General features: G+C 45.7%; 1 protein-coding gene across 1 annotated transcript in view; it reads left to right on the plus strand.

Annotated features, from left to right (window-relative positions):
- The window catches only part of krtcap3 (keratinocyte associated protein 3), a 42,047-nt gene that overhangs the window by 11,878 nt on the left and 3,450 nt on the right, over positions 1-26,719 (plus strand). The window contains exons 2-6 of the mRNA XM_073051814.1: positions 5,387-5,571; positions 8,150-8,209; positions 11,035-11,235; positions 12,858-12,992; positions 17,897-17,994. Coding sequence (XP_072907915.1) covers positions 5,387-5,571; positions 8,150-8,209; positions 11,035-11,235; positions 12,858-12,992; positions 17,897-17,986 — 671 coding nt within the window. The 3' untranslated portion in view covers positions 17,987-17,994. The remainder of the gene's footprint in view (positions 1-5,386; positions 5,572-8,149; positions 8,210-11,034; positions 11,236-12,857; positions 12,993-17,896; positions 17,995-26,719) is intronic.

The raw sequence follows: 26,719 nt of genomic DNA on the forward strand, positions 1-26,719 counted from the left end.
AGAGCTTCTATGAGCATGCAGCACATCAAACCTCAAAATGGATGGTCTAATAGAGGCCACTGAGAGCAGGGTCCAACCTGCTCCACTTTCCTTCGTACTTCAACACGTTATCCTGGGGAATTAACCTTCACACTGTTGTTGGCAGAGCTGAAGGAGGAAGACTTTGCTCCTTGAACTTAGAAGCAGGAATGGTTAGAGCGAAGGCTCCCTTTACATCATAGACACAAGAGATTCTGCAGATGCTGGAAATCCAGAGAGTAACACATACTAAACACTGGAGGAGCTCAGCAGGTCAGGCAGCATCTGTCGAGGGAAATAAACAGTTGAGATAGCACTGAAGTAGGCTCTTAGCCCATCTGGTCCGTACCAAACTGTTACTCTGCTGAGTCACTTCGAACCACACTTGGAACATAGTCCTCTATACCCTTCCTATCCATGTACCACCCTCTCCATGAAGAAGTTCCCCTTTGGGTTCCCCTTAAATAATTTATCTTTCACTCTCAACTTCTGACCTCTAGTTCCAGTTCTCCCCCCCCCAAAACATCAATGAAAAAGGCCTGCTTGTATTTCCCCTATCTATCCCCCTCATAATTTTATGTCCTTCGATCAAATCTCCTCTCGTACTCCTGTGCTCCAGCAATGGAGTGGAGGTGGAGAGGATGTTGCCATTGGAGGAAATGTCTAGGACCTGAGGGCACAGCTTCAAAATAGAGGGACGTCCCTTCAGAACAGAGGTGAGGAGGAATTTCTTTAGCCAGAGGGTGGTGAATCTGTGGAATTCATTGCCACAGGCGGCTGTGGAGGACAAGTCATTGGGAATATGTAAAGCGGAGGTTGATAGATTTGTGGTAAGTAAGGGCAGCAAAGGTTATCAGAATCAGGTCTAATATCACCGGCACATGTCTGAAATTTGTTAACTTTGTGGCAGCAGTACAAAGCAATACCTGATAATATAGGGGCAAAAAACTGAATTGTATCTGTGCATATTCAATGGTTAAGCTAAAGTAAGTAGAGCGAACATGGAAATCAAAGTAGTGGTGAGGTAGTGTTCATGGGTTCAATGCCCATTCGGATGGCAGAGGGAAGAAGCTGAGTGTGTGCCTTCAGGCTTCTGTACCTCCTTCCTGATGGTAACAGTGAGAAGGGGGCATGTCCTGCTGATGGGGGTCTTTAATGATGGACGCCGCCTCCCTGACGCACCGCTCCTTGAAAGTATCTTGGATTCTATGGAGGCTCGTACCCATGATGGAGCTGACTAATTTTACAACTTTTTGAAACTGGCTTTGATCCTGTGGAGTAGCCCCAGCAAAGCAGATGGAGGTGCAGCCAGTCAAACTGCTCTCCACAGTACATCTGTGGAAGTTTCCGAGTGCTTTCGGTGACAAACCAAATCTTCTCAAACACCTGGTGAAGTATAGGCGCGCTCTTGCCTGCATCAGTATGTTGGGACAGGTTAGATCCTCTCAGATTTTGACACCCAGGAACTTGAAATTGCTCAGTCTCTCCACTTCTGATCTGTGTGTGATGACTGGTGGGTGTTCCCCTGTCTTACCCTTTCTGAAGAAAGGAAGGAAAATGGGTTTGAGGGAGAAATTAAATCAGCCATGATGGAATGTTGGAGCAGTGTTGATGGGCCAAATGGCCTAATTCTGCTCCTCTAACTCATGGTTGAATGAAGTCTAAACTATTAAACCTTTCTCAACAACTTGGGTCCTGCAACGACAACTGTTGCCTTTGTCAAGTATTGACATAGTTTACCACTATTCCTTAATTAACCCTGCCATGGCTGATTAATATCCCCAATCTCCTGCCTTCTCCCCATGACCTTCGACACCCTGACTAATCAAGGACCTATCAAACACCGCTTTAAATATACCCAGTGAGCCATCAAAGAGCGGAAATGACTTTATGCATGCTCAAGTTCTGAGTGCATCCAAAACTCATCCTAATATGGTTTCATCACCAAGAGAATTCATGAAGAAGGCACGTCAGTGCTTGTATTTCACTTGGATTTTGAGATCTGATGTGTCACCAAAGACATCAGCAAATTTCTACAGAGTACTGTGGAGAGCATTCTAACTGGCTGAGTAGGTTTTTGCAAATAAAATGATGTGAGGTGTTTTATGTTTAAGAAAAACCCTAACAACTCATTTGTGGTGTTCCAGAACCTGAACATGAACTTTATATAATTACATCGTGATGTCAGACCAGCCTCTTAAATTGAACCCCAGCTGCATGTCGGTGGTTGTGAATGATGTACATTTCCACCATTTTCATAACCCTACGCAGGCCCCTTGCAGCTTCTCCACCTCTGCCATCAGAACACAATGAACACTACCTCACTATTTTGCTCTCTTTTTGCACTACTTAATTAATTCTTTCTCTCTCTATCTCTCTTTATCTATCTCTCTCTCTATCGCTATGTGTGTGCGCACGCGCCCTTAACTCCTGGTGGAGTCGTCGGGGCGCCGTCATGACGAGCTGTTTGCACCAATCTTTTTGGTGATTGTTCATCGTACGGCGTGTCTCGGGCATCAGAAACCTGGCAGAGCCCATCCCTCTCCAGGTTTTTTTTTAACGAGGTTCGCGTTGCTAGCTCGACACTCAACCCAGGCACGGATGGAGAGCGTGCAAGGGAGCCGGCCGGATTCGAACTCAGGACCTCTCACCCCGAAGTTCAGCTACACCAGCAGCCAGGTGTGTGTGTGTGTGTGTGTGTGTGTGTGTGTGTGTGTGTGTGTGTGTGTGTGTGTGTGTGTGTGTGTGTGTGTGTGTGTGTGTGTGTGTGTGTGTGTGTGTGTGTGTGTGTGTGTGTGTGTGTGTGTGTGTGTAAGTTGGGGAGTTGGTAATGGGGCAGCAGAATGATTAGGGCTGTTAATCAGGCATATAAACTGATCTAATGAACAGTGAAACCTTCCTCCTAGTACTTGTGTACCTTGGATTATAGTCAATAACCTGTGTTATAAAACATGGTGACAAAGGTTCTTCTCAGGAGTGTAATCAGCAGCAGAAGGCCATGAACACACACTCAGCTCAGTGGCTACTCCTGTGCCTAATAAAGTGGCCATTGAGTATATTCCAGAGCCTATAAAAAGTATTCACCCCTCACCCCTCATGTTTTATTGTTTTATAACATTGAATCTCGGCAAATTTAATTTGGATTTTTTTTAACACTGGCCAATGGAAAAAGACTTTTCATGTCAAATTAAGTGATCTAAATAATTACAAATATAAAACACAATAATTGACTGCATAAGTATTCACCCACTTCAAGTCAGTATTTAGTAGATGTACCTTTGGCAGTAATTACAGTCTGAGTCTGTGTGGATAGGTCTCTATCAGCTTTACACATCTGGACACTGCAATTTTCCCCCATTCTTTTTTTATAAAACTGCTCAAGCTCTGTCAGATTACACGGGGATCATGGGTGAACAGCCCTTTTCAAATCCAGCCACAAATTCTCAATTGGATGGAGGTCTGGACTCTGACTTGGCCACTCCAGGACATTAACTTTGTTGTTTTTAAGCCATTCCTGTGTAGCTTTGGCTTTATACTCAAGGTCATTGTCTTGCTGGAAAACAAATTTTCTCCCAAGTCACAGTTCTCTTGCAGACTGCATTAGGTTTTCCTCCAGGATTTCCCTGTATTTTGCTGCATTCATTTTACCCTCTACCTTCACAAGCCTTCCAGGCCCTGCTACAGTGAAGCATCCCCACAGCATGATGCAGCCACCACCATGCTTCACGGTAGAGATGGTGTGTTCTTGATGATGTGTGGTGTTTGGCTTACACCAAACGTAGCATTTAGTCTGATGGCGAAATAGCTCAGATTTGGTTTCATTTGACCATAGAACCTTCTTCCAGCTGACTTCAGAATCTCCCACATGACTTCTGGCAAACTCTAGCTGAGATTTTATGTGATTTTTTTCCCACAGTGGCTTTCTCTTTGCTACTTTCCCATAAAGCTGTGACTGGTGAAGCACCCGGGCAACAGTTGTTGTTTGTGCAGTCTCTCCCATCTCAGCCACTGAAGCTTGTAACTCCTCCAGAGTTGTCATAGGTCTCTTGGTGGGCTCCCTCACTAGTCTCCTTCTTGCACAGTCACGGTCACTCAGTTTTTGAGGATGGCCTGCTCTCAGCAGATTTACAGTTGTGCCAAATTCTTTCCATTTCTTGATAATTGACTTAACTGTGCTCCAAGGGATATTCAGTGACTTGGAAATTTTCTTTTATCCATCTACTGACTTGTGTTTTCCAATAATCTTTTCACGGAGTTGCTTGGAGTGTTCTTTTGTCTTCATGGTGTAGTTTTTGCCAGGATACTGACTCCCCAGCAGTTGGACCTTCCAGACACAGGTGTATTTTTACTACAATCAATTGAAACACCCTGACTGCACACAGGTGATCTCCATTTAACTAATTAACTTTTAAAACCAACTGGCTGCACCAGTGATGATTTGTTATTTCATATTAAAGGAGGTGGTGAATACTTAAACAATCAATTACTTTGTGTTTTATATTTGTATTTAATTTAGATTACTCTGTAGAGATCTTTTTTCACTTTGACATGAAAGAGTCTTTTTCTGTTGATCAGGGTCAAAAAAGCCAGATTAAATCCACAGTGATTCAATGTTGTAAACCAATAAAACATGAAACTTCCAAGGGTGGGGGGCGGGGTGGGGAGGTGAATTCTTCTTACAGGTGCTGTATATAAATATATAGTGCAAAAAGAGGAACTATTCGTGAGTTCATTGTCTGATAGCAGAGGAGTAGAAGCTGTTCCTGCAGTGTTGAGCGCGAATCTTCCTGCTCCTGTACCTCCTCCCTATTCTATTTATTCATTCTGTTACTAAATGTATTCTAGTTGTAGCTCTGCATTGGGGGAGAAATATGATTGGTGTTGGCATGCACTCTTCTCTCCAGCATCCAGCTGCCATTTGGTATTTGCATTGCACTTTCTTGGCATCTGACCCGTCCCCACATTGTGCCGATGGTTGCAGTGGTCAGTGTGGATAGGATGAGCTGAGGGCCGGCTTCCAGGTTGTAGTAACAGTGCGAGCACTCGAGTTGAGTAAGACGTTCTCCTCGGGTGCCCGCACGGGCCCAGCCAGGACCCACAGTGTGGGTAAGATGATGTGGTGGCCGGGTCTTTTGGTTGTTCTGTCCTACAGCTGCCATTTGTGCTCTGTAGAGTGGCGGAGGTCGCTGTCATGTAGTGCAGCTCCCTCTCGGACAGATTTCCTCCCAGGGCATCTATTGAGTGCAATGCCCCCACAGTTTTTAGATGTGATGTTGAATTTCTTCAGGCTGATTTTGATGTTGTCCATAAAACATTTCCGTGTTGTGTGGCTCTACAACTGAAGTGGAGGTTTCTTATGACCCAACAGATAAAGAGAGTGGGCCCCGACAGCTGATGAGGAAGGGCATCGCCCTGATCTTCATTGGGCACATCAACTTCATCATTGGCGCTATTGTCCACGGTACAATCCTCAGGCACATCTCGAAGCCCAAGGACCAGGTGACCGTTGAGTACTCTGTGGCCAACATCATTTCTGTCATCTCTGGTTTGTTGGTGAGTCATTCTGTTTGCTCTCCCAATGCAAGTAACATCTTCCTGCCTGGGGTTTGGCTGTTGAATTTCTAAGGAGAATTGGTGTATTAGAACCTCCAGACGTTTTCACGAGGTGAGAGAATAGAAGTGCATCGGTATTATTTCTTGCAGTGACCCCACCACCATGCAGTCCCCTTTACGTTAGCCTGGCGGAGACTAATCTGCATCTCGCCTCGTCCGGCAGTGGATGAGGCCGTGGACAGTTGTGTTAGAGGGAGAAAGGAAAGTGAAATTAAACTGGCTGGCAACCGGGATATCCAAGCTGGTACAACAGGCACAGCAAATGTGCTTGAAAAAGCCGTACCCATCTGGGGACATAACCTCTCCTCATTGCTATGATCAGGGAGCCTGAAGATCCACGCTCAATGTTTCTTCCCCATAGCCATCAGATTTCTGAACTGTCCATGAGCCCATAGACACCACCTCACTGTCCCTCTTACACACAACGTATTGGTTTCATTTCATATTGTAACTTAGAATTTTTTTTTTGGTCTTGCCACAAAAGAAGTTTCATGACATGCCATTGAAGATGAACCTGATTGTGATTCTGTACTGGCTGTTTCTGGAGCAGCTTAGGGGACCGGTTTGTCGAGCACTTTTGTTCCGCCCGCTGTGCCGGCCGCAATAATTCCACTTCCTGTTCGCACTGTGCTGTGGCGGTCCAGGGCCTCATCCGCTGCACGTAGAGCAGCACCTCAAATATTGCACTTTGTGTGTTGCTTTGGATTTCCTTAAATACAAATAAGTAAATAGTAGCTTTACTTTAAACATGAGAGATCCTGCAGATGCTGGAAATCCAAAGCAACGCACACAAAACGCTGGAGGAGCTCAGCAGGTCAGGCAGCATCTGCGGAAAATAATAAACAGTCGATGTATCAGGCCGAGACCCTCCTTTAGGACTGGAAAGGAAGGGGGAAGATGATAGATGAAGCCAGGTGGGTGGGAAAGGTGGCTGGAGAAGAAGGAATCTGATAGGAGGGGAGAGTAGACTGGAGGAGAGAGGGAAGAAGGAGGGACTCAGCAGGTGGTGATAGGGAGGTGAGAAGAGGCCAGAGTGTGGAATAGATGAAGAGGGAGGGAGTTTTTTTTTTACCAGAAGGAGAAATTGATATTCATGCCAACAGGTTGGAGGCTACCCAGATGGAATATAAGGTGTTGCTCCTCCAACCTGAGTGTGGCCTCATCGTGGCACACGAGGAGGTCAGAACGGGAATGGGAAAGGGAATTAAAATGTTCGGCTACTGGGAAGCCCTGCTGGTGGAGGACGGAGCGGAGGTGCTCAACGAAGCGGTTCCCGCTAATATGGAGGAGCACTGGACACAATAGACAACCGCGGAAGATTTGCAGACAAAGTGTTGCCTCACTTAGATGGACTGTTTGGGGTCTTCACAGGGACAAGGGAGGAGGTGAATAGGCAGGTGTAGTACTTCGAACACTTGCAGGGATAAGTGCGGGGAGGACGAATAGACAAGGGAAATGAGGAAGGAGCAATCCTTGTGGGGGTGGGGGGGGAGGTAACGATCGGTTTGGGAGCAAGATCCCTTTGGAGGTGGCAAAATTTGCTGAGGACAGTGTGTTGGATGCAGAGGCTGATGGAGTGGTAGGTAGGGACAAGGGGAACTCTATCCCTGTTAAGGCGGCGGGAAGCTAGGAGCAAATTCCCACTAGCATCAACTTAATAATAATGGCCTTTTCAATTTTAGTGATACTCACTCTGCTAACTGACAAATGCTGACCGGGGCACTGGGAAAGGTTCTGGGGAGAAGGTGAGAGGATGGGGTTGAGAGGGAAATGGATCGGCTATGATGGAATGGTGGAGCAGACTTGGTGCTAAATGGCTGAACGGCCTACATCTGTTCCCCCGTCTTATGGTCTTTTGGAGTTTGTATGTTCTCTCTGTGACTGTGTGGGTTTCCACCGGGTGCTCTGGTTTCCTCCCACAGTCCAAACGTGTACAGGTTAGCAGGTTAATTGGTCACATGGGAGTACTTGAGTGGTGCAGGCTTGTTGGGCAGGGAGGGCTTCTTACTATGCTGTATCTCTAAATAAATATCCTTGCTGTCTTTTCAGTCCTCTCCAACATCAGCTAGAGGTTGCAAAGATAACTCCTTGAGAGGATAAAGGGACTTGTCCTGAAACGTTAACTTTTTATTCCCCTCCATAGATGCTGCCTGAGCTGCTCCAGCATTTAGTGTGCGCTGTGCGGAATCCATGCATGTCTGGGGGTACACATTCCAACGCGTTGTCGGGGTTCTTGCATGGTCTCACATCATTGCTGCAAAGCAACTCTTACAAGATGCTGAAGGAACTCTGCAGGTCAGGTAGCATCTACGGGCGTGAATAAACAGGACTTGGCCTGAAATGTCGACTGTTTATTCATTTCCATAGTTGCTGCCTGACCTGCTGAGTTCCTCCAGTATTCTGTGTGTGACGGTTTGGATTTCCAGTATCTGCAGACTTTTCTTGTGTTTTTTTGATTTGGGTTGGGGTTTGGGTTAACTTGAGGCATGGCTAACTTTTATTCTCTTTAATTGAACAGAGTATTGCAAGTGGGATCATTGCGATCTTAGTCTCACGAAACCTGCTCAAAGTAAGGCTGGTAAGTGCAAAGTTGTTTCCTGTGCACTCTGAACTGAAACTGTGAACAGGCCTTCTATAAATAGTGTGATATTGATGGTGTCATTATCCCAGCCATATTGCACAACAAGTCTGGTGTTTGCATAAGGTGTGGTCTCCTGCATCTGTTACTAATCCGATGAGTTAATGCCTTATCTCTGGCAGACCTCTGCTAAATTATACCCCTTAATACTTCAATAACCAGCAGAGCTTATTCTATTCCTTTTATTAGTTCCCGGTGCCCATTGTCATTGTCCTGATGTCCATTTTTGTCTTTAGATTTTGGAAGGAATGACTTATTGGGTATGATCGGCTGTTCCAGATTTGGCAACTACTTTTAAAGGACTGAATGCTCCATTGTGACCTGACTGTTCAGCCCAGCGGCTCTGTGTCTCATCTGTGCTGACGTCTTCACTCTTTCTCGGGTCATTCTTGGTATTTCCTCTCGAACACTCAGTCGTAAAATCCTTTATTCTACTCCAGCCTACCTTGCCCGATGTGTCCCCTACAAAAAGCAGGATCTCCCAGTGGCCACCCCTTTCAACTCTGCTTCTCATTCCCATTCCAACATGTCAATCCTCTACTGTCGCGATGAGGCCACACTCTGGTTGGAGGAACAACACCTTATATTCTATCTGGGTAGCCTCCAACCTGATGGCATGAACATCAATTTCTCGAACTTCTGTTTATTGCCCCCTCCTTCACCGTTTCCCCCATTCCTGTTACCCTCCCTCACCTTATCTCCTTACCTGCCCTCCACCTCCCTCTGGTGCTCCTCCCCTTCCCTTTCTTTCTTCCATGGCCTTCTGTCCTCTCCTATCAGACACCCCCTTCTCCAGCCCTTTATCTCTTCACCAATCATCTTCCCAGCTCTTTTCTACACCCCTCCCCTGTTTCACCTATCACCTGTCTTCTTCCTCCCTTCCGCCACCTTCTTACTCTGACTTCTCCCGTTCCTTTCCAGCCCTGATGAAGGGTCTCGGCCCAAAGTGTCGACTGGTTACACCTTTGCAAAGACGTTGCCTGGCCTGCATTTTGAGTGTGTTGCTTGGATTTCCAACATCTGTAGATGTTCTTCTGTTTGCTTAAATCCCCTACAAACTTGAAAACTCTGCAAAAAAAAAAACTAGTGGATACGGCCCAGTCCATCACAGGTAAAGCCCTCCCCACCATTGAGCACATCTACAAGCAGTGCTATCCCAGGAAAGGAGAATCCTTCATCTGGAACCCCACTGCTGCCATCAGGAAGGAGGTACAGGAGCCTCAGGACTCACACCACCAGGTTCAGGACCAGTTATCACCCCTCAACCGTCAGGCTCCTGAACCGGAGGGGATAACTTCACTCCATTTCAACACTGAACTGTTCCCACAACCTATGAACTCACTATTAAGGACTCTACAACTCATCTTCTCAATATTTATTGCTTATTTATTTTGTTAATTTATGATTTTCTTTTTTTTTTGTATTTGCAAAGTTTGTTGTCTTTTGCACGCCAGTTGTCCGTCCTTGCTGTGTGTAGTTTTTCATTGATTCTATTGTGCTGCTTTGTATTGACTGTGAATGCCCGCAAGGAAATGCATCTTCGGGGTAGAATATGGTGACATACGTGTACTTTGATCATAACTTTGAACTTGAACATTTTTTCACAGACTGAAGGCACTCTTTCACCTCACCCACTACTCTTTCAGATCATAGATCCATCGCTGTCACATTGCAATATTCATGTCCTCACACGTTGTTCTCTTCCACTGAACCTACCGCTCTAGCTGATTGTACTTCACTTCACTGTGTCAGTTTACCTGCAGTCTACGTCCATAGACCCCTCAAGCTGACAGGCTGGCTAAGAAGCTGTTTGGTGTGCTGGGCTTCACCTGTCGGGCGATGGGGTTCCAGAGCCACAAGATAATGTCGCAGCTTTATAAAACCCTGGGCAGACCACACTTGGAATATCGTGTTCAGTTCTGGTCACCTCATTATAGGAAGCTTTAGAGAGGGTCTAGAGATTTACCTGGATGCTGTCTGGACTAGGGAGCATGTCTAGTGAGGATAGGACAAGGCCTTTTCTCTTTGGACCAAAGGATGATGAGAGGTGACTTGATAGACCGCACACGATGATAAGAGGCATAGATAGAATGGACGGCCAGCACCTTTTCCCCAGGGGAGAAGTGGTTAATACAAGGGAGAATAACTTTAAGGTGTTTTGAGGAAGGTGGAGGGGGAATATTAGAGGCAGGTTTTTTACACAGAGCGTGGTTATTACATAGGACACACTGCCAGAGGTAGTGGGAGAGGCAGATACACTCGGGACATTTAAAAGGCTCTTGGGTGGGCACATGGATGAAAGGAAAATGGAAGATTATGTGGGAGGGGAAGGTTAGGTTGATCGTAGAGTAGGTAAGAGTTGGCACGACAACATGGGCCAATGAGCCTGTACTGTTCGATATCATCTGTTTAGCTGGATGGTGGTGAATCTGTGGAATTCTTTGCCACAGATGGATGTGGAGGTCAAGTCACTGGGTATATTTAAAGCAGAGTTTGATAGGTTCTTGATTAGTAAGGGCGTCAAAGGTTACAGGGAGAAGGTGGAAGAATGGGGAAAATAATGTGTAAAGGAGGGAAAATAAATCGGCCGTGATAGAATGGTGGAGTAGACTGAATGGCCTAATTCTGTACTGATGGTCTGTGGCTTTCTGATGAATGCTGAGGCAGGTGAGCTGTTCAACTGGTCCCTGAAACGTCATGGTAGGGGTAATTATTGGAGTCCTGTGTGTACTGATCTTGCTAACTTTCTGATTTTCTCTCCACAGCACTGGGGACTGTTGGTGAGCTCTCTGTTAAACACGTTGACGTCACTGGCCTGTGCTGCTGGGCTGATTCTGGCCATTGTACTGACCGTATCTCAAGGAGGCAGGAACCTGATCTCCGGCTGCAACTCCACCATGGTGCCAGCTGTTTCTGGCAGGTCGATGACAATCGACAACTGCCCCTTTGATACAACCCGCATCTACGTAAGTAACTGACCGTTGCACAGTGGTATGTAATATGAAGATAAGAGAATGGTGCTTGACCCTCCAAGTCTACTCCCACAGCGGTCATCGACTAACTACAGCACAGACAAAGGCTCTTCGGCCCATCTCATCCATGCTGAACTGTTATTCTAACTGACCTGCACCTGGATCACAGCCCTCTATATCCCTCCTATCCACATGCGTCTCCAGAATTCTCTTAAATGTTGCAAGCAAACCCACGTCGTCCACTTCTGCTGACAGCTCGTTCCACACAAGTACCCCACCCTCTGACTACAAAGCTCCCCCGTAAGCATTTCACCCTTAACCCATGACCTCTAATAATCCCACCCAACCTCAGGGGGGAAGCCTGCTTGCATTTACCCTATCGATACCCTCATAATTTTGTATACCTCTGTCAAATCCCCCTCATTCTTCTCCACTCTAAGGAATAAAGTCCAACCTATTCATCCTTCCGTTATAACTCAGGTCCTCCAGAGCCGGCAACATTCTTGCAAATTCTCTCTGCACTATTTCAACCTTATTTACATCTTTCCCATAGGTGGGAGACCAAAACTGCGCACGGTACTCCAACTTGGGCCTCGCCAATGTCTTATTCAACTTCAACAAAACATCCCACCTCCTGTATTCAGGACATTGGTTTATGAAGGCCAGTGTGCTGAAAGCTTTCTTTACAACGCTGTCTACCTGTGACACCACTTTCCATTCATTATGGACCTGTGCTCCCAGATCCCTCTTGTTCTACCACAGTCCTCAGTGCTCTGTCATCCAGTGCGTAAGACCTTTTCATGGCTGGTCCTGTCGAAGTGCAACGCCTCACACTTGTCTGCATTAAATTCCATCTGCCATTTTCCAGCTGGTCCAGATCCCTCGTATTGACATCTTTCCTGTAGGTGGGTGAACAAAACTGCACACAGTACTCCAAATTACACTCACCAACATCTTACACAACTCCAACAAAACATCCCAACTCCTGTATTCAATACTTCGATTTATGAATGCCAAAGTGCCAAAAGCTTTCTTTACAACCCTGTCTGCCTGTACCTACACTCCAGGGAATAATGTTCAACCTTATACGATCTTTCTATATAACTCAGGTCCTCAAGCCTCTGCAACGTCATTGTAAATCTTCTGATTGCTCTTTCAATCTTATGGATATCTTTCCTATAGGTAGGTGACCAGAACTGCACACGATACTCCAAATTATTCCTCACCAATATCATACACAAACTCAACATAAAATGCCAAATCCTGTACTCACTACTGTGATTTATGAAGGCCAATGTTCCAAAAGTTCTCTTTATGACCTTAACTACCAATGACATTGCTTTGTGTTGCTAGACCCCTCTGTTCTACCACACTCCTCAGTACCCTACCATTTGCTGTGTGAGCCCTACCCTAGTTTGTCCTCACAAAGCATAGCACTTGTCTGCATTAAATTCCATCTGCCATTTTTCAGACTGGTCCAGATCCCATTGCAAGCCTTGATAGCCTTCATCACTGTCCACTGCACCCCAAATCTTTGCTGATCCAGTTTTCTATGACTGCTGGTAAGTCTTGTGTTTTGTTTGATCTGACAGCTCTCCCTCTCTGTCCCTTTCCAGGATACCACTCTGGCGTTATGGATCCCATCAATGATGCTGGCCACAGTGGAGGGTATCCTCTCCATCCGTTGCCTCGTTGTGGCAATGATTCTTCGTGGGATTGGCCCCTGTGGGCAGAACGACATGGTGGACCGGGTGAGTTGGGTATCGGGGGCTGAGGAGGCATGTGATGTTTATACCCTCTTCCCCTTCTACACCACGACTGTGCCGTAGACATTCCTCATAAGGTGGGAGGAGAGAGATAGGATATTCAGCTGACTGGCAACAAAACTAAAGAGCTGGTTATTGACTTCAGGAAGGGGGGGGGGGGCAGTGCATATGCTCCTGACCACATCAAATTTTTAAATCTCTCTCTCTCTCTCTCTCTCTCTCTCTCTCTCTCTCTCTCTCTCTCTCTCTCTCTCACTCACTCACTCACTCACTCACTCACTCACTCACTCACTCACTCACTCACTCACTCACTCACTCACTCTCTCTCTCCCCCTCTCCCCCTCTCCCCCTCCCCTCTCCCCCTCCCTCTCTCCCTCTCTCTCTCCCCCTCTCTCTCCCCCTCTCTCTCTCCCACTCTCCCCTCTCCCCCTCCCTCTCCCCCTCTCCCCCTCTCCCCCTCTCTCCCTCTTCCCCTCTCTCCTTCTCCCCCTCTCCCCCCTCCCCCTCTCCCCCTCTCCCTCTCCCCCTCTCCCCCTCTCTCCCTCTCCCCCTCTCTCCCTCTCTCCCTCTCTCCCTCTCCCCCTCTCTCCCTCTCCCCCTCTCCCCCTCTCTCCCTCTCTCCCTCTCCCCTTCTCTCCCTCTTCCCCTCTCCCCATCACATCACATCACATCACATGCTTAGGGCAGCAGTAAAGACCCTCCCTCTCTGGCGTGCTTCCCTCACTACTGTGAGTCACACAGGTCCTGGATGGAGGCTCGGGAATACCGTCACGCTCAGACGTAGAAGGATTCTTCATGCAGTTTCCCTGACAGTTTGGTTTGACCAGTCAGGGTTGTTAACCGCGAGCTGCAGCCCTGAACCTGGAGGATCAGTGGGCCACTCGTAGTCTGGCCTCTGCACTTTAACCCGTTTGGCATGGGTGACCCTACCAACACCAAAGGACAAAGCCCTGACTCCAGCCAACACAGCTCTCTGGGTCATTGAGGCCCGCCAGCCTCCAAACCATGGCAAGGTTGTGGTCCTATCCTTCTCCAACCATATGGACCCTGTGGCTAAGAAAGCTTACCAACTTCCTCAGGAGTTGGAGGAAATTTGGCATATTCCCTTTGACCTGCAGTAGTTTTTTATTGTCGCTCAGCGGCCTGGTATGCCAGCTGCAGTGGTCGAAGTGACAGGAAACTGCAAGAGGATTGTGGACACGGCTCAACACATCACAGAAACCAGACTTCTTGCTGTCTTGGGAAAGCAGTCAGCGTAATCGAAGACCCCTCCCACCCTATACATTCTGTCCTCTTCCCCCACCCCTCCAATTGGGCAGAAGATAGTGTAGGTTTCTGCAAAGAAAGTAAAGCATGTTTAACAAAACCCATGACACATTTTATCTGTAAAACCCACACAACAAAAGCGTGCTAAAAACCACAGGTGAGCCACCAGGCCCGGGCCCTGTGTTCTATGGGTGGAGGAACCGCAGGTGCCTCTGGCTCGTCTAGAGGGGCCTTGACACGTTCATGGTCATGTTGTAATGCCAGGGGCACGGCAGCGGAATGATCCAGATCTCGGTCTGCAGGACCTCTTTTGGAGCTGCAGCAGGACCCATGGGAGACGCTCGTATTAACACTCACCAGTCAGGAAGGCCCTCAGAGCTGCCTTTAAGGAACGGTGAAACCACTCACATGGGCCTTTGGACTGTGGGTGATACGCCGCGGTGTGATGTAGCCTAACGACAAGGTTCTGGGCCATCGCAGCCCGGTGGTCCGAAATGAATTGGGGACCGCGGTCAGAGGAAATATCAGCAAGGGTACCAAACCGGGCAACCCAGTGCCGACGAAAGCCCGAGCCGTGTCTGGTGCCATCGTCGATGCTAGAGGGATGACCTCTGGCCTGCTGGTAGTGAGGTCCACCATGGTAAGGAGGTGCGTGAAACCGTGGGAGAGGGGAAGAGGACCAATAAGGTCCACGTTGACATGGTCAAACTGTCACTCAGGGACTGCAAAAGGTGCCACTGATGCCTGAACGTGAGGGTTAATTTTTGCCTCCCGGCACTCCACACAGACTACAGTCCAATCAAGCACGGCCTTTCTAAGGCCTTTAGTGCAACCAGCTTTTGTGAGGCCTTCTGGCCCAGGTGCGAGAGGTCACCTACGCAGTTGAAAACAGTTAGTCTCCACTTTGCAGCCACAATGGGACGAGGGCACAGGAGAAAAACCCCACCTTCCCCGAACTTAACGTCAGCCAACTGCAGGCCTGTGACTGCTGTTTGGTAAACCCAGATATCTGGATCAATAACTTGGTCGGCTGCCATGTTGTCATGGTCAACCCCCATGTGTATGGCCTCAGTGGCTGGCCGTGAGAGGCAATCAGCCAAGGCATTATTTTTTCCACATTGATATGTTGTACATCAGTTGTGAACGCAGATATGTAGGCTAGGTGGTGTTGCTGCCGTGCAGACCAAAGGTCTGATATTTTGGCCATCGTGTGCATGAGGGGTTTGTGGTGAACAAATGGCAACCCTCTGGACGAAAAGGAAGGTGGCAGACAGCCGGACGGAGACCGAGAAGCTCACAGTCAGACTTCCCTTCGGGGGATAGAGTTGCCGGCTGAAGAAGGCCAGTGGTTGCCACAGGCCTCCGACCAGCTGCTCATGCGCAGCCACGACACCACGCGAGGTGTCAGAAGCAATGGCTATGGGTACGTTGGGGAGTGGGTGTGCCAGTAGGGTCACGTTAGAAAGAGCTCGTTTGCTATCATCATGTCCACTGACCAGTCAAGCACTTGATTAGGGTTATTGCTTTCAAGCACACTGTACAGGGGAGCATAAGCTCAGCAGCACACGGAATGAAGTGGTGATAGAAATTCACCTTATGTAAAAACTCCAGTAGTTTTTTAGTAGTGCGGGGCGGTGGGAAATCCATAATAGCCACTACTTTTGATGGGAGGGGTTTCGCAGCTTCTGTCAATGGTTGACAGCTCCCACAGGCATTTAGCAGGGTTAATAATCATCCCGTGTTGGCTTAAGCAATGGAAAGGTGTGCGGAGATGAGATACGTGTTCACATTTCGATGCACTGGCAACCAGTATGTCATCAGCTAAGCATAAAGCAAATCTCAGTCTTTTAACACAGAGCCCCATTGACTTTGGGAAAAAATTTGACTTTCTGTCTGAATGTGTTGGAAAGACCTGGATGTGTGGGACTGGGTAACGATGAGGGGTGGTGGCCTCGTTAAGGTGTCTGTAATCGCCACATGGGTGGCAGCCACCATCGGACTTGGGGACCTTATGGAGGGGTGAAGCCCAGCGGCTGTTGGACCAGCGTACAATGCCAAGCCTTTCCACGTTGGCAAACTCAGCCTCGTGGTTGCCAGCTCTTCTGGGTCCAGTCTACGCTCGCGGGCACGGACTGTCAGGCCAGTTGTGGGAATGTGGTGTTCAACCCCTTGTTTTGTGATGGTAGTGGAGAATGTGGGCTTGGTGAGGTTTGGGAGTTCACCCAGCAATCGAGTAAACTCCGATGGGATGGAGCATGCACTTGACCGAGTAGTCGAGGGGAATTTTCTGAGGGAGCAGGGTAACGACCCAAAGTCCTTGACAGCCACAAGCCGGCAGTTCTTCAGATTGACTAACAGCCCGTGGGTACTCTGGGAATCTGCAGTGAGCCAGGATGAAATCCCATGTGTAGTGTTTCCCACTGAAGCAGAGTGTCACCCATTGTGTCCTGCGTCTGGATCCTGCTGCCACTGGCCTAACCAGCGAGGTTTGTCACTCTTTGCCTTCTCATCAGTAGGTGATGCTGGCAGCACACTCACTTGAGCACCTGTGTCACACAGGAAACGTTGCCCTGAAAGGGTATCTGTGATGAACGGTGGATGACCGTGGCAGCTGGAACCCACGGTGTTCACAGACCTCCGATGTCCCGATGAGCTGGCACTGTCGAAACTTCAAAGTGGTCGGCACTTCCTAGCGTTCGTACCGAAGTGAGGCGTGGTAAAACCACAGGCCTGGCGTCGTCTGCTTTGTAGTTGCATGTGCCATTATGTTGGGGGCCTTGCTGACTGGGCTTATTGAGGTAGAGAAAGGAGGGGGAATGATGCATCGCTGCCTAGTTGAGTGTAGACTGTCAGCCATTTTACAAGTTCCCGATAGACCTTCTCAGGTACATTGGTGAGGGATGTGTGAACTTCATCAGGCATTTGCTGCATGAAGAGTTCTTTAAAAATAAAACAAGGGTGGTGATTTCCCAGGAGAAGCAGCATGTGGGCCATCAGCTCTGACAACCTAGCATCGCCAAGGCCAGGCAAGGAGAGCAACTGTTTGGCGCGGTCAGACTCCGATAGTCCGAAAGTTTGTAAAAGGTGAGTTTTCGGTGATCGGTAATTATCGTGTCTAGGTGGGTGTTCGAGTGGCCTCACCACTCTCACAGCCGTAGAGTTACTGAGCGACGTTACCACATAGAAACATTTGGTGTTGTCAGCAGTGATTTCTCACAGCGTGAATTGGGCCTCCCATTAATCCAAAACCAAGTGACGGCATTTTGCTCCCAAAACTCCAGCAGTTTCAAAGCGACTGTGTTGGTCGACATGTTCATTAACTCCAGAATCATCCTTCAAAAAGGCGGCATCCATCATGAAGAATCCTCATCATCCAGGACAAGCCCTCTTCTTATTGCTACCATCAAGGAGGGGGTACAGAAGTCTGAAGACGCACTCTCAATGTCTTAGGAACAGTTTCTTCCCCTCTGCCGAAAGAGTTCTGAATGGAGCTCACTTTTCCTCTCTCTATTGCAATCTAGAGTAGTTTTTTCAATGTCTTACACTGTACTGCTGACATAAAACAAAAGTTTCAAGTCGTGTGTCAATAAACTTGGTTCTAATTCTGGTTCTGGTTCTGACAGATTGAGGAAGAAGATCCATCGAAAAGGAAGAAATACAGAGAATTGGAAACTTACAAACTCATCAGTGAGAGCAGAGAGGTTCACCTGTAGAAGTGTGGGTAAGTGGTGGCCCCTCACAAGCATGATTCGTTTCATTTTAAAATCTTTTTATTAATTATTATTGAAGATTAACAAAAAAAAGATACATTAAGTCAATATGTCATTTTATACAATAAGGAATTAAATTGGCAAATAACTGATACAAATACAAATACTTTATTGTCACCAAACAATTGATACTAGAGCGTACAATCATCACAGTGATATTTGTTTCTGCGCTTCGCACTCCCTGAAGTACAAATCGAAGTAAATGTAATAAAAATTTAAATTATAAATCATAATTAGAAAATAGAAAAGGGAAAGTACGGTAGTGCAAGTCAGGTCCAGATATTTGGAAGGTACGGCCCAGATCCGGGTCAGGATCTGTTCAGCAGTCTTATCACAGTTGGAAAGAAGCTGTTCCCAAATCTGGCTGTACGGATCTTCGTGGTCCTGAACCTTTTCCTGGAGGGAAGTGGGACAAAAAGTGTGTTGGCTGGGTGGGTCTTGTCCTTGATTATCCCGGCAGCAAACAAAACTAAACAATATATCAATAATAATAAGAGAAAATAAAGTGTTAAGAATATTTTTTTGAAAAAAAAGAAGGGAAAAGAAGAACCACTACTAACTAAAAAAACCCCAAAAAAACCCCCATTGGGAGCACAACCCCGGAGCTAATCATCATACAAGCTTCCATTAAAAAAAACATCAGTCCGCCAACTGAAATCCACTTAAAGAAAAATCGGAAGGAAACCATATTAATTAACTCAAATCAGATGATAGTGGCGGGTGAATGAACCCCACCTTTTCTCAAAATCAAATCGAGGATCAAACGTTCGACTTCTGATTTTTCTCCAAACTGAGACATAACATCACCTGAGAAAACCATCGTATCAAAGTAGGAGCAGAACATCTTTCCATTTCAACAAAATAGCCCTTCTGGCCAATAATGTAACAAATGCAATTACATGTTGGTCTGATGGTGAAATACTATGAATATATTGAGGAATTATACAAAATAAAACTGTCAATTTATTTAAACACTTCATTAAGTGATCGTACCTTTCTTTTCTGGAGGGAATAAAGGAGTTTATTCCTTCATGGATCTGTTCCAAGATGGCCGATTGATGTCTTTTGAGAAATTAGTAACTAAATACTCTCTTACATATTCACATTTCCCGCAATATCTTCAGGTCAGACACTTCTTACAAAAATACTTAAGTAATTTTCCATATATACAAGATTCTGACCTGTTAGATATTATTTTTAAAATGAATCCTTTAGTGAAGGGTTTTATTGGGAAAATTTATAATTTATTGTTACAAAAGCACTATTACCCTTCACTTAAGATTAAGCAAGATTGGGAGAGAGAGTTTAACATGACCCTGATAACAGAAGATTGGTTGCTGATTTTGAAGTTGGTTAACTCTTCTTCGATCTGTGCCAATCACTCTTTGATTCAATTTAAAATTGTACATCGTTACTATTTGACAAAGGAGAGACTGTCTAAAATGTTTTCTAATGTTGGTAGTCAGTGTGACAGATGTAAAACTGAGACAGCCACATTGACACATGTGTTTTGGTCGTGTTCTGTACTGAAACATTTTTGGAAGTCTATTTTCTCAACAGTTTCTAAAGTTTTAAAAACTTAATTTACAACCTAATAAATTGACAGAAGCACGATCCATTGAAGTTATTTCTCTATCTAAGCAATATTGCAAAATTGACCTTTATGTTTCTTTTCCTCATCCCGAATTAATCCAAAATTGGGGGATTGGGTACGTAAAGGAGTTAAATTTGTAGATCAGCTAGATTCTAGCGTCTACAATCTCCTATGTCTCTAGTGGCTGTTTAACTTCTGTTTTTAGCTCAGAGTGTTCTGCAGGATTCTAGTGCCGAACAGGAAAATTTACAAGGCTGTTGCTGGGATTTTCAGGCGACCTCTTCAAAGCGAGTGGCTATACCTACCAGTAGGAAAGATACCAATAAGTTTATAGGAGTACAGAGAAAATTTACAAGGCTGTTGCTGGGATTTTCAGGCGACCTCTTCAAAGCGAGTGGCTATACCTACCAGTAGGAAAGATGCCAATAAGGTTTATAGGAGTACAGAGAAAATTTACAAGGCTGTTGCAGGGACTTGAGAACCCGAGTTACAAGAGAATGGTTGAATAAGTTAGGACTTTACTTCCTGGAGCGCAGGAGAACAAGGGAAGATCTTAAAGAAATGTACAAGATTATGAGGCATATAGATAAGGAGAATGCTCGCAGGATTTTTCCACTGAGATTGGGTGAGACTAGAACTAGAGGCCATGTGTTTAGGGTGAAAGGTAACATGTTTAAGGGCAACATGAGGGGGAACTTAGAGGGTGGTTGAGAGTATGGAACGAGCTGCCAGTGAAAGTGGTGGATATGGGTTCAATTATAACACAAGATAAGTTTTATAGGATGTGGATGGGAGGGGTTTGGTGAGATGTGGTCCCAATGCAAGTAGATGGCACTGGCAGAAGATCAGGTTGCCCTGGACTAGATGGGCTGAAGGGACTTTCAGTGCTGTAGTGCTTCATGAGTATCAACTACCGGTAATTTGTACTTTATTTTAAATGAAAGTGACTCTGGGTCTGATTTCACTGTTTAAATGTGCACAGATAAAAAATGTTGCTGTTCGGAACAAGGATTGTGCTGTGTATTTAATATTTGAGCAATATTGTAAATATACTGTTTGATTAAGTATTCCTGTTTGTTTAAGTAATTAACTACAGCCTATATATGAAAGTACATGAATTGCTTTGGGCATGACGCTCCCCAGTAATACATGTACGCCTCACTTAAATTAAAACGGCACGTTAAACTCACATTTCAGACTTCGGTGACTTTCTTTTAATTAGTTTAATGTTTTGAAGTTACAAAACATAACAGTGGCAATGGGATATTTTTAAAATGAACCTGAGACGATTGCCTACTTCTTGTAGTGCAAGCAACAGATTCAGTGAGGAACAGTTGAGTAATAAAACAGAGTAGTCCTTGCAGAGACAGTCGCGTTTTTAAAAAAAGCAGAAAGCAGAAGAATTCACAGGTTCATAAACAGCGAGTACCGGGTGAAAGTAATCATGAATAAAAGAGCAGAAATGGCTGGCTACATCAGAAAGATTGCCGAGTTTGATTACAAAACGGATAACTGGCTCATGTATACTGAGCAAATTGAGCAGTAATTTAAAGCAAATTAAATCGCCAATGACGAGTCGGTGCCAATTTTGCTGTGTCCATGGGTTTAAAGGCATACAGTTTGCTTCAAAGTGTAACTACTTAAACCAAGCCAGCCAAAATGCAGAAATATTTAAAACCAAAACCATTGATTGCAGAACACTTTGGTTTTAAGAGAGGAATCAAAAGTTAAGGGGAGTCCATTTCAGTGCACGTGGCTGAATTGAAGAGATTGAGCATTATCAGTTCATTAATGGGCTTAATGGTGCACTGGGAGATCATTTAGTTTGTGGACTCTTACAAGAAAGCATTCAAAAATGGCTCTTAACTGAAGCACAGCTTAGATTTAAAAGAGCAGTTGAAATCGCTGTTTCAGCGGAAACTGCGATTGAGTTGCAGTCAGGAATGAAACTGACTGTGAACAAAATTGCAGCAACTAAACTGAAACCAGTCTGGCCCAAATAAATTGTGTTACCACTGTGGCAGGGGCTCATATACACCAGACCAATGCAGGTTTAAAGCTGAAAATTGATATATAAAGAGCATGGCAGACAGACAAAAATAAATGGACTGTACAGGGAAGAGAAAAAGTTAAAAAGTCGCGTTGCAGTTTCAAATCTGCATGCTGTTGATGAACAATCTGATAATGATGAGACCAACACAGGACTGCAAGGTCTTGAGATTTAAAATGTGGAAATAGTAATAGACAAGCAATATGGCTGACACCAGAAGTGAATGACAAATTAATTAAAAATAGCTTGTTTCAGCCATTCCACAAAATGAGCTTGAACGGCATTTCAAAGATACTGAGGTGAAATCTGCAGGTGTCCAACTAAGAACTTATACCAGGTAAAAGACGATTCCCATGAGAATGACATTTGTAACAGTGAAATACAACTACCAACAAGCCACATTGGTCTAGTATATGGTAAAAACAAGACGGCAAGTAATAAAGGGCCAAGGAGACAACTACAACTTGGTTGGAGGTACATCCACTATTTGCATGCCACTTCGCCTGCTAGAGAGTCAACTGAAAGAGAACTAGGAAAGGTGCTGGATGATCCACAGCAGCATTCAAGGATGCCATTGGAAAACTCAAACATATCGAGGGTAAAATAGAGTTAAATGAAAATGCCCCACCCAAGTTCTGTAAAGCCCATCCAGTTCCTGATACCATCTGTGATAAAGTAGCCAGTGAGCTAGGTCACATGGAGGCTGAAGGAATTTATTCCAAGGTTGCTTGGAGCCCATGGGCAATACCAGTGGTCCCAGTGGCCAAGAAGAATGGTTGTGTCTGGATCTGTGACGATTTTAAGGCAACCGTCAACCTAGTACTGAAAGTAGATCAATACCCTCTGCCTGGGATCGAGGATGTCTTTGAACACCTTTCTGGAAGAAAACCCTTCAGCATGGGCTTAGCTGAGGCAGACCCACAGTTGGGGATGGAGGAAGAGTCCGAAGTGTTTCTCACCATAAGCACTCACAAGGGGCTTTGTCACTATAATGCATCTGCACGTGCACTCTGGTGGAAAGCTCTGGACCAGGTGCTGCAAGGCCGCCCAGCCACTCAGTATTACCTGGATTCGATCATTGTTAGCAGTAAGGATGACGAGGACATCTTCAGAACCTCAGGAGAGTGTTAAAAAGATTAGGAGATGATGGGCTCAGGCCACAACACAACAAGTGTGAATTCTTTAAACCGAGCATCACTTACTGCGGTCATAACATTGACGCACAAGGATTACACAAGCTGAGAAAATTTAAGCAGTGGCGGATGCTCCAAGGCCAAAGGACGAGTTATAGTTGCAGTCAGTTTTAGGATTTGTCAACTACTGGTTCCTGCCAAACCTGGCTACTGTGCTGCAGTCCTTGAACTCATCACTGCAGATCAGGAAGACGTGGCAATGAGCAAAGCAGTGTGAGGTGGTTTCAAAAAGGCAAAGGAAATGGAGACGTCAGACACTACACTCACACATTATGATCCACATCGTAAAGTGAAGTTTGCCTGCGGTGTCTCGCTTTATGGGATTGGTGCGGTCATGTCACATGTTCGAGTAATGGAAGTGAATGCCCCATAGCCTTTGCATTGTGTTCCCTTCCCACTACAGAGAAAAACTAGGCACAAACTGACAGACAGGGCTTGAATCTGGTGTGGGGTCTAAAACCTTTCAACCAGTACTTGTATGGGAGAGAGTTTAGCCTTGTCACTGATCATCAACCACTGGCGTCCATTTTCAATCCACAGAAGGGTGTTCCAGTAACAACAGCAGCATGAATCAGCTCTGTTTCTTGGAGGACACAACTAAAAGATTGAATTCAAGATGATGACTATTGATGGAAATGCTGATGGATTGTCCCGTTTGCCCTTGGGAAAGGAAATACTGGAAACATTTACAAAAGAGGATATTCCTCTGGACGTATTCTCCATAACACAAATGGGAAATCTCCCTGTAGCAGCAGAGATGGTCAAAAGGGAAACCAGAGAAGAACCCAAGATGACTGGAATGTGCAGCAGAAACTCCAGTTCCCCCATTTTTACCGGCACCCTTGATGAAGGTTGCTTTCTGTGGGAACTGAGAGTTTTTGTAGCATGAAAGCTCAGAGCTAAAGTGTTGGAGGAGCTACGTGCCAGTCACCTAGGTGCCATGAAAATGAAAACACTGGTGCGAAGCTTCGTCTGGTGGCCTGGAATAGATCAGTAGACTGAGCAGCTCGCCATGCCCTGTTCAGGATGTCCACACATCCAGAAGATGCCAACAGCAGTGCCTGTCCATCCCTGGGAATCGCCTACATTGACCTGCCCGAGGATTCATGTGGGTTTTGCCAGACCATTCATGGGCACAAATTCCGAGGTGGTCGTGGATGCAGCTACGAAGTGGCCGGCAGTGTTCCCCGTAGTCTCCGCGACATCCTCGCACACTGCTGATGTGTTGAGACGCCTCTCTGCCTTGACAATGGACCACAGTTTGTGGTGGAACAGTTTCAGTCATTCCTGAAATGGAATGGAATAAGACATATCTACGTTGTATCACCCAGTTGGTCCAGAGTCTAAAATCAACTCCTGCAGTCAGCATGGAGGAGACTCTCGATCCTGAGATTGTTTCACAGCCACGAGTCTCACTTGCCAAGCAGAGTGACTCCCCCTTGTTGGGAAAGATGTTGGTCCACAAGAGTAAGAAATCCTCCACAGCGATTCATTCTTTAGACCTGAATGGGACCTCGGGTCAAAAATGATGAGTTCGGAGAAGGACATAAAGATACGGAAGGCGCTGGCGAGGAGGGCTGTGAACGACATGAAGGAAATCTGGAGGTTGAACCTGACCAGAGGCTCAAAGAGGATCTTCATAGCAGTCATAGAGTCCGTTCTCACATACGGATGTGAGACGTGGACTCTCACCAAGACCATGCGAAAGTCACTAGATGGTTGCCATACACGAATGCTCCGGATGGCTCTTGACGTGAGTTGGCAACAGCACACGACAAACGTCGAGCTCTATGACGACCTATCAATGCTCACTACTAAAATCGAGGCAAGAAGACTGCAACTCGTGGGGTACCGTCTATGCCACCCTGAGCTACCTGCCAGCCTAGTCATCACATGGGAGCCCAAGCATGGGAGGAGGAGCCCCGGGCGCCCTCCCAAGACTATGGTCAACACGCTCCTAGAAGATAGCGGCACGGCTAATGTAGATGAGCTGAACACACTGATGAGGGAGAGGGAGGAGTGGAGAGTCCATCATCGTGTCCGATGCTGGCCCCCTAGGCCTGAGTTGATGTAGTAGTAGGATTAGGGACAACTTAAAATTTACTATGCTGTGGTGGTGATATTTTGTTGTATTATATAGTATACAGTGCATTAGTTTAGATGAATCCTATATTGAGTTGGTGTTTATAGCCAAGCAGAGGTTAATATTTGTGTTTTTAATATTTCAGTAATATTTGACTAATATTGTAAATATATTGTTTCATTAAGCTTTCTTGTTTGTTTAAATAATTCACTACAGGTTATAAGTAACAATACGTGAACTGCACACGTCTTGATCACTACCACGTGATATGTGTGTGCCTTGCTTAAAATAAAATACGATATTAGACTCACATTTCGGACCCCATCTTATTTTTTAATTAATGTAATGTTTTAGAGTTACAAAACACTAACAGTTTGTATCAATATTTATGTAAGATCTGAAGGCCTGATGAAAGGCCTCGGCCCGAAACGTTTACTGTTCATTCATTTCCATTGGTGCTGCGTGACCTGCTGAGTTCCTCCAGCATTTGGATTTACGGGATCTGCATAATCTCTTTGCTTAGGCCTTTCATTGCGATGAGTTTCATAACTCATCGGGGTGATTGATAAGTTTGTGGCCTAAGGTAGAAGGAGATGAATTATTAACTTCAAACTTTCTGCATAATGACTCAGAGTTTACCTGCACGTACATGTAACAAGAGCTGGATATCTCATCTCCTTCTACCTTAGGCCACAAACTTGTCAATCACCCATTTGTGGACACTTTCTGGAGGTCCAAGATCCGTATGCTCCACGACCGCTGGACTAAGTGTGTCAATGTAGGAGGGGATTATGTTGAAAAATAAATGTGCTGGGCTTTCTAAAACGGACTCCTTCTACCTTAGGCCACAAACTTATCAATCACCCTTCTTATTCCTGCATTCAACCACCAGTCAGTATTAGGTTAGGTTTGCCAAGTTCCTGGCATTTGACTGGTTTCATTAAACCCCACCAAGTGAGATGTTTGTGTAGTAAAATTTTACAAAAACTATTGAAAATACTCAACAGGTCAGGCAGCATCTGCAGAGACTGAAGCAAAGTTAATGTCTTTACATCAGAACTTATCTTTAATGAAAGAACAATAAATATTGGAGCATTACTATGGCGTGTGGCCCCTCAAACCTCCTGCATGATTCATCTAGATTGTGGGTGGTAAAGATCATGAACAGTTGGGACCCAAATACGGATTCTGGTCACTGATCAGCAGCGGGCAAAGGCCCTCTTTGCTTGCAGTCCAACAACCAATCCTTGGCAGATGCCAGTATGTTCCCCCAGTTCTGCTGGCTACAACCTTTTCTCCCAGCTTCCAAAGCCTTCTGAAAATCCAAATATGCCACATCTGTTGGTTCACTCTTTATCGGTTCTATTAATCACATCCACAGAGTACTTGGGGGGGTGGGTGGGGAGGGAAGTAGTACAGTCAGTGCTTCGGCTGTGTGGGAGGGAAGGGTTAGATTGATCTTGGAGTAGCTTAAAAGGTCAGTGCAATATCGTGGGCTGAAATGTTCCGTGTTCTGTGTTCAAAAATGATTTTCCTTGCTAAATCTGCTAAATATTATTTTCATGATCAACTGTTAGCACAAGCTGGTAACTCCCTGGTTTTCATCCCTCCCTTTTTTTTAAAATAGTGGGATCACATTTTCTACCCTACTGATTCTGGTCAATTCCAGAATCTTTGAAATTCTGGAAGATGACAACAAGGGCATTTGCTTTCTGTGTGACCATCCCTTCCAAAGCACTACGATGTAGGTTATTGC

This window comes from Hemitrygon akajei, chromosome 7, assembly GCF_048418815.1.
Source record: "Hemitrygon akajei chromosome 7, sHemAka1.3, whole genome shotgun sequence".
Classification (NCBI taxonomy): Eukaryota; Metazoa; Chordata; class Chondrichthyes; order Myliobatiformes; family Dasyatidae; genus Hemitrygon; species Hemitrygon akajei.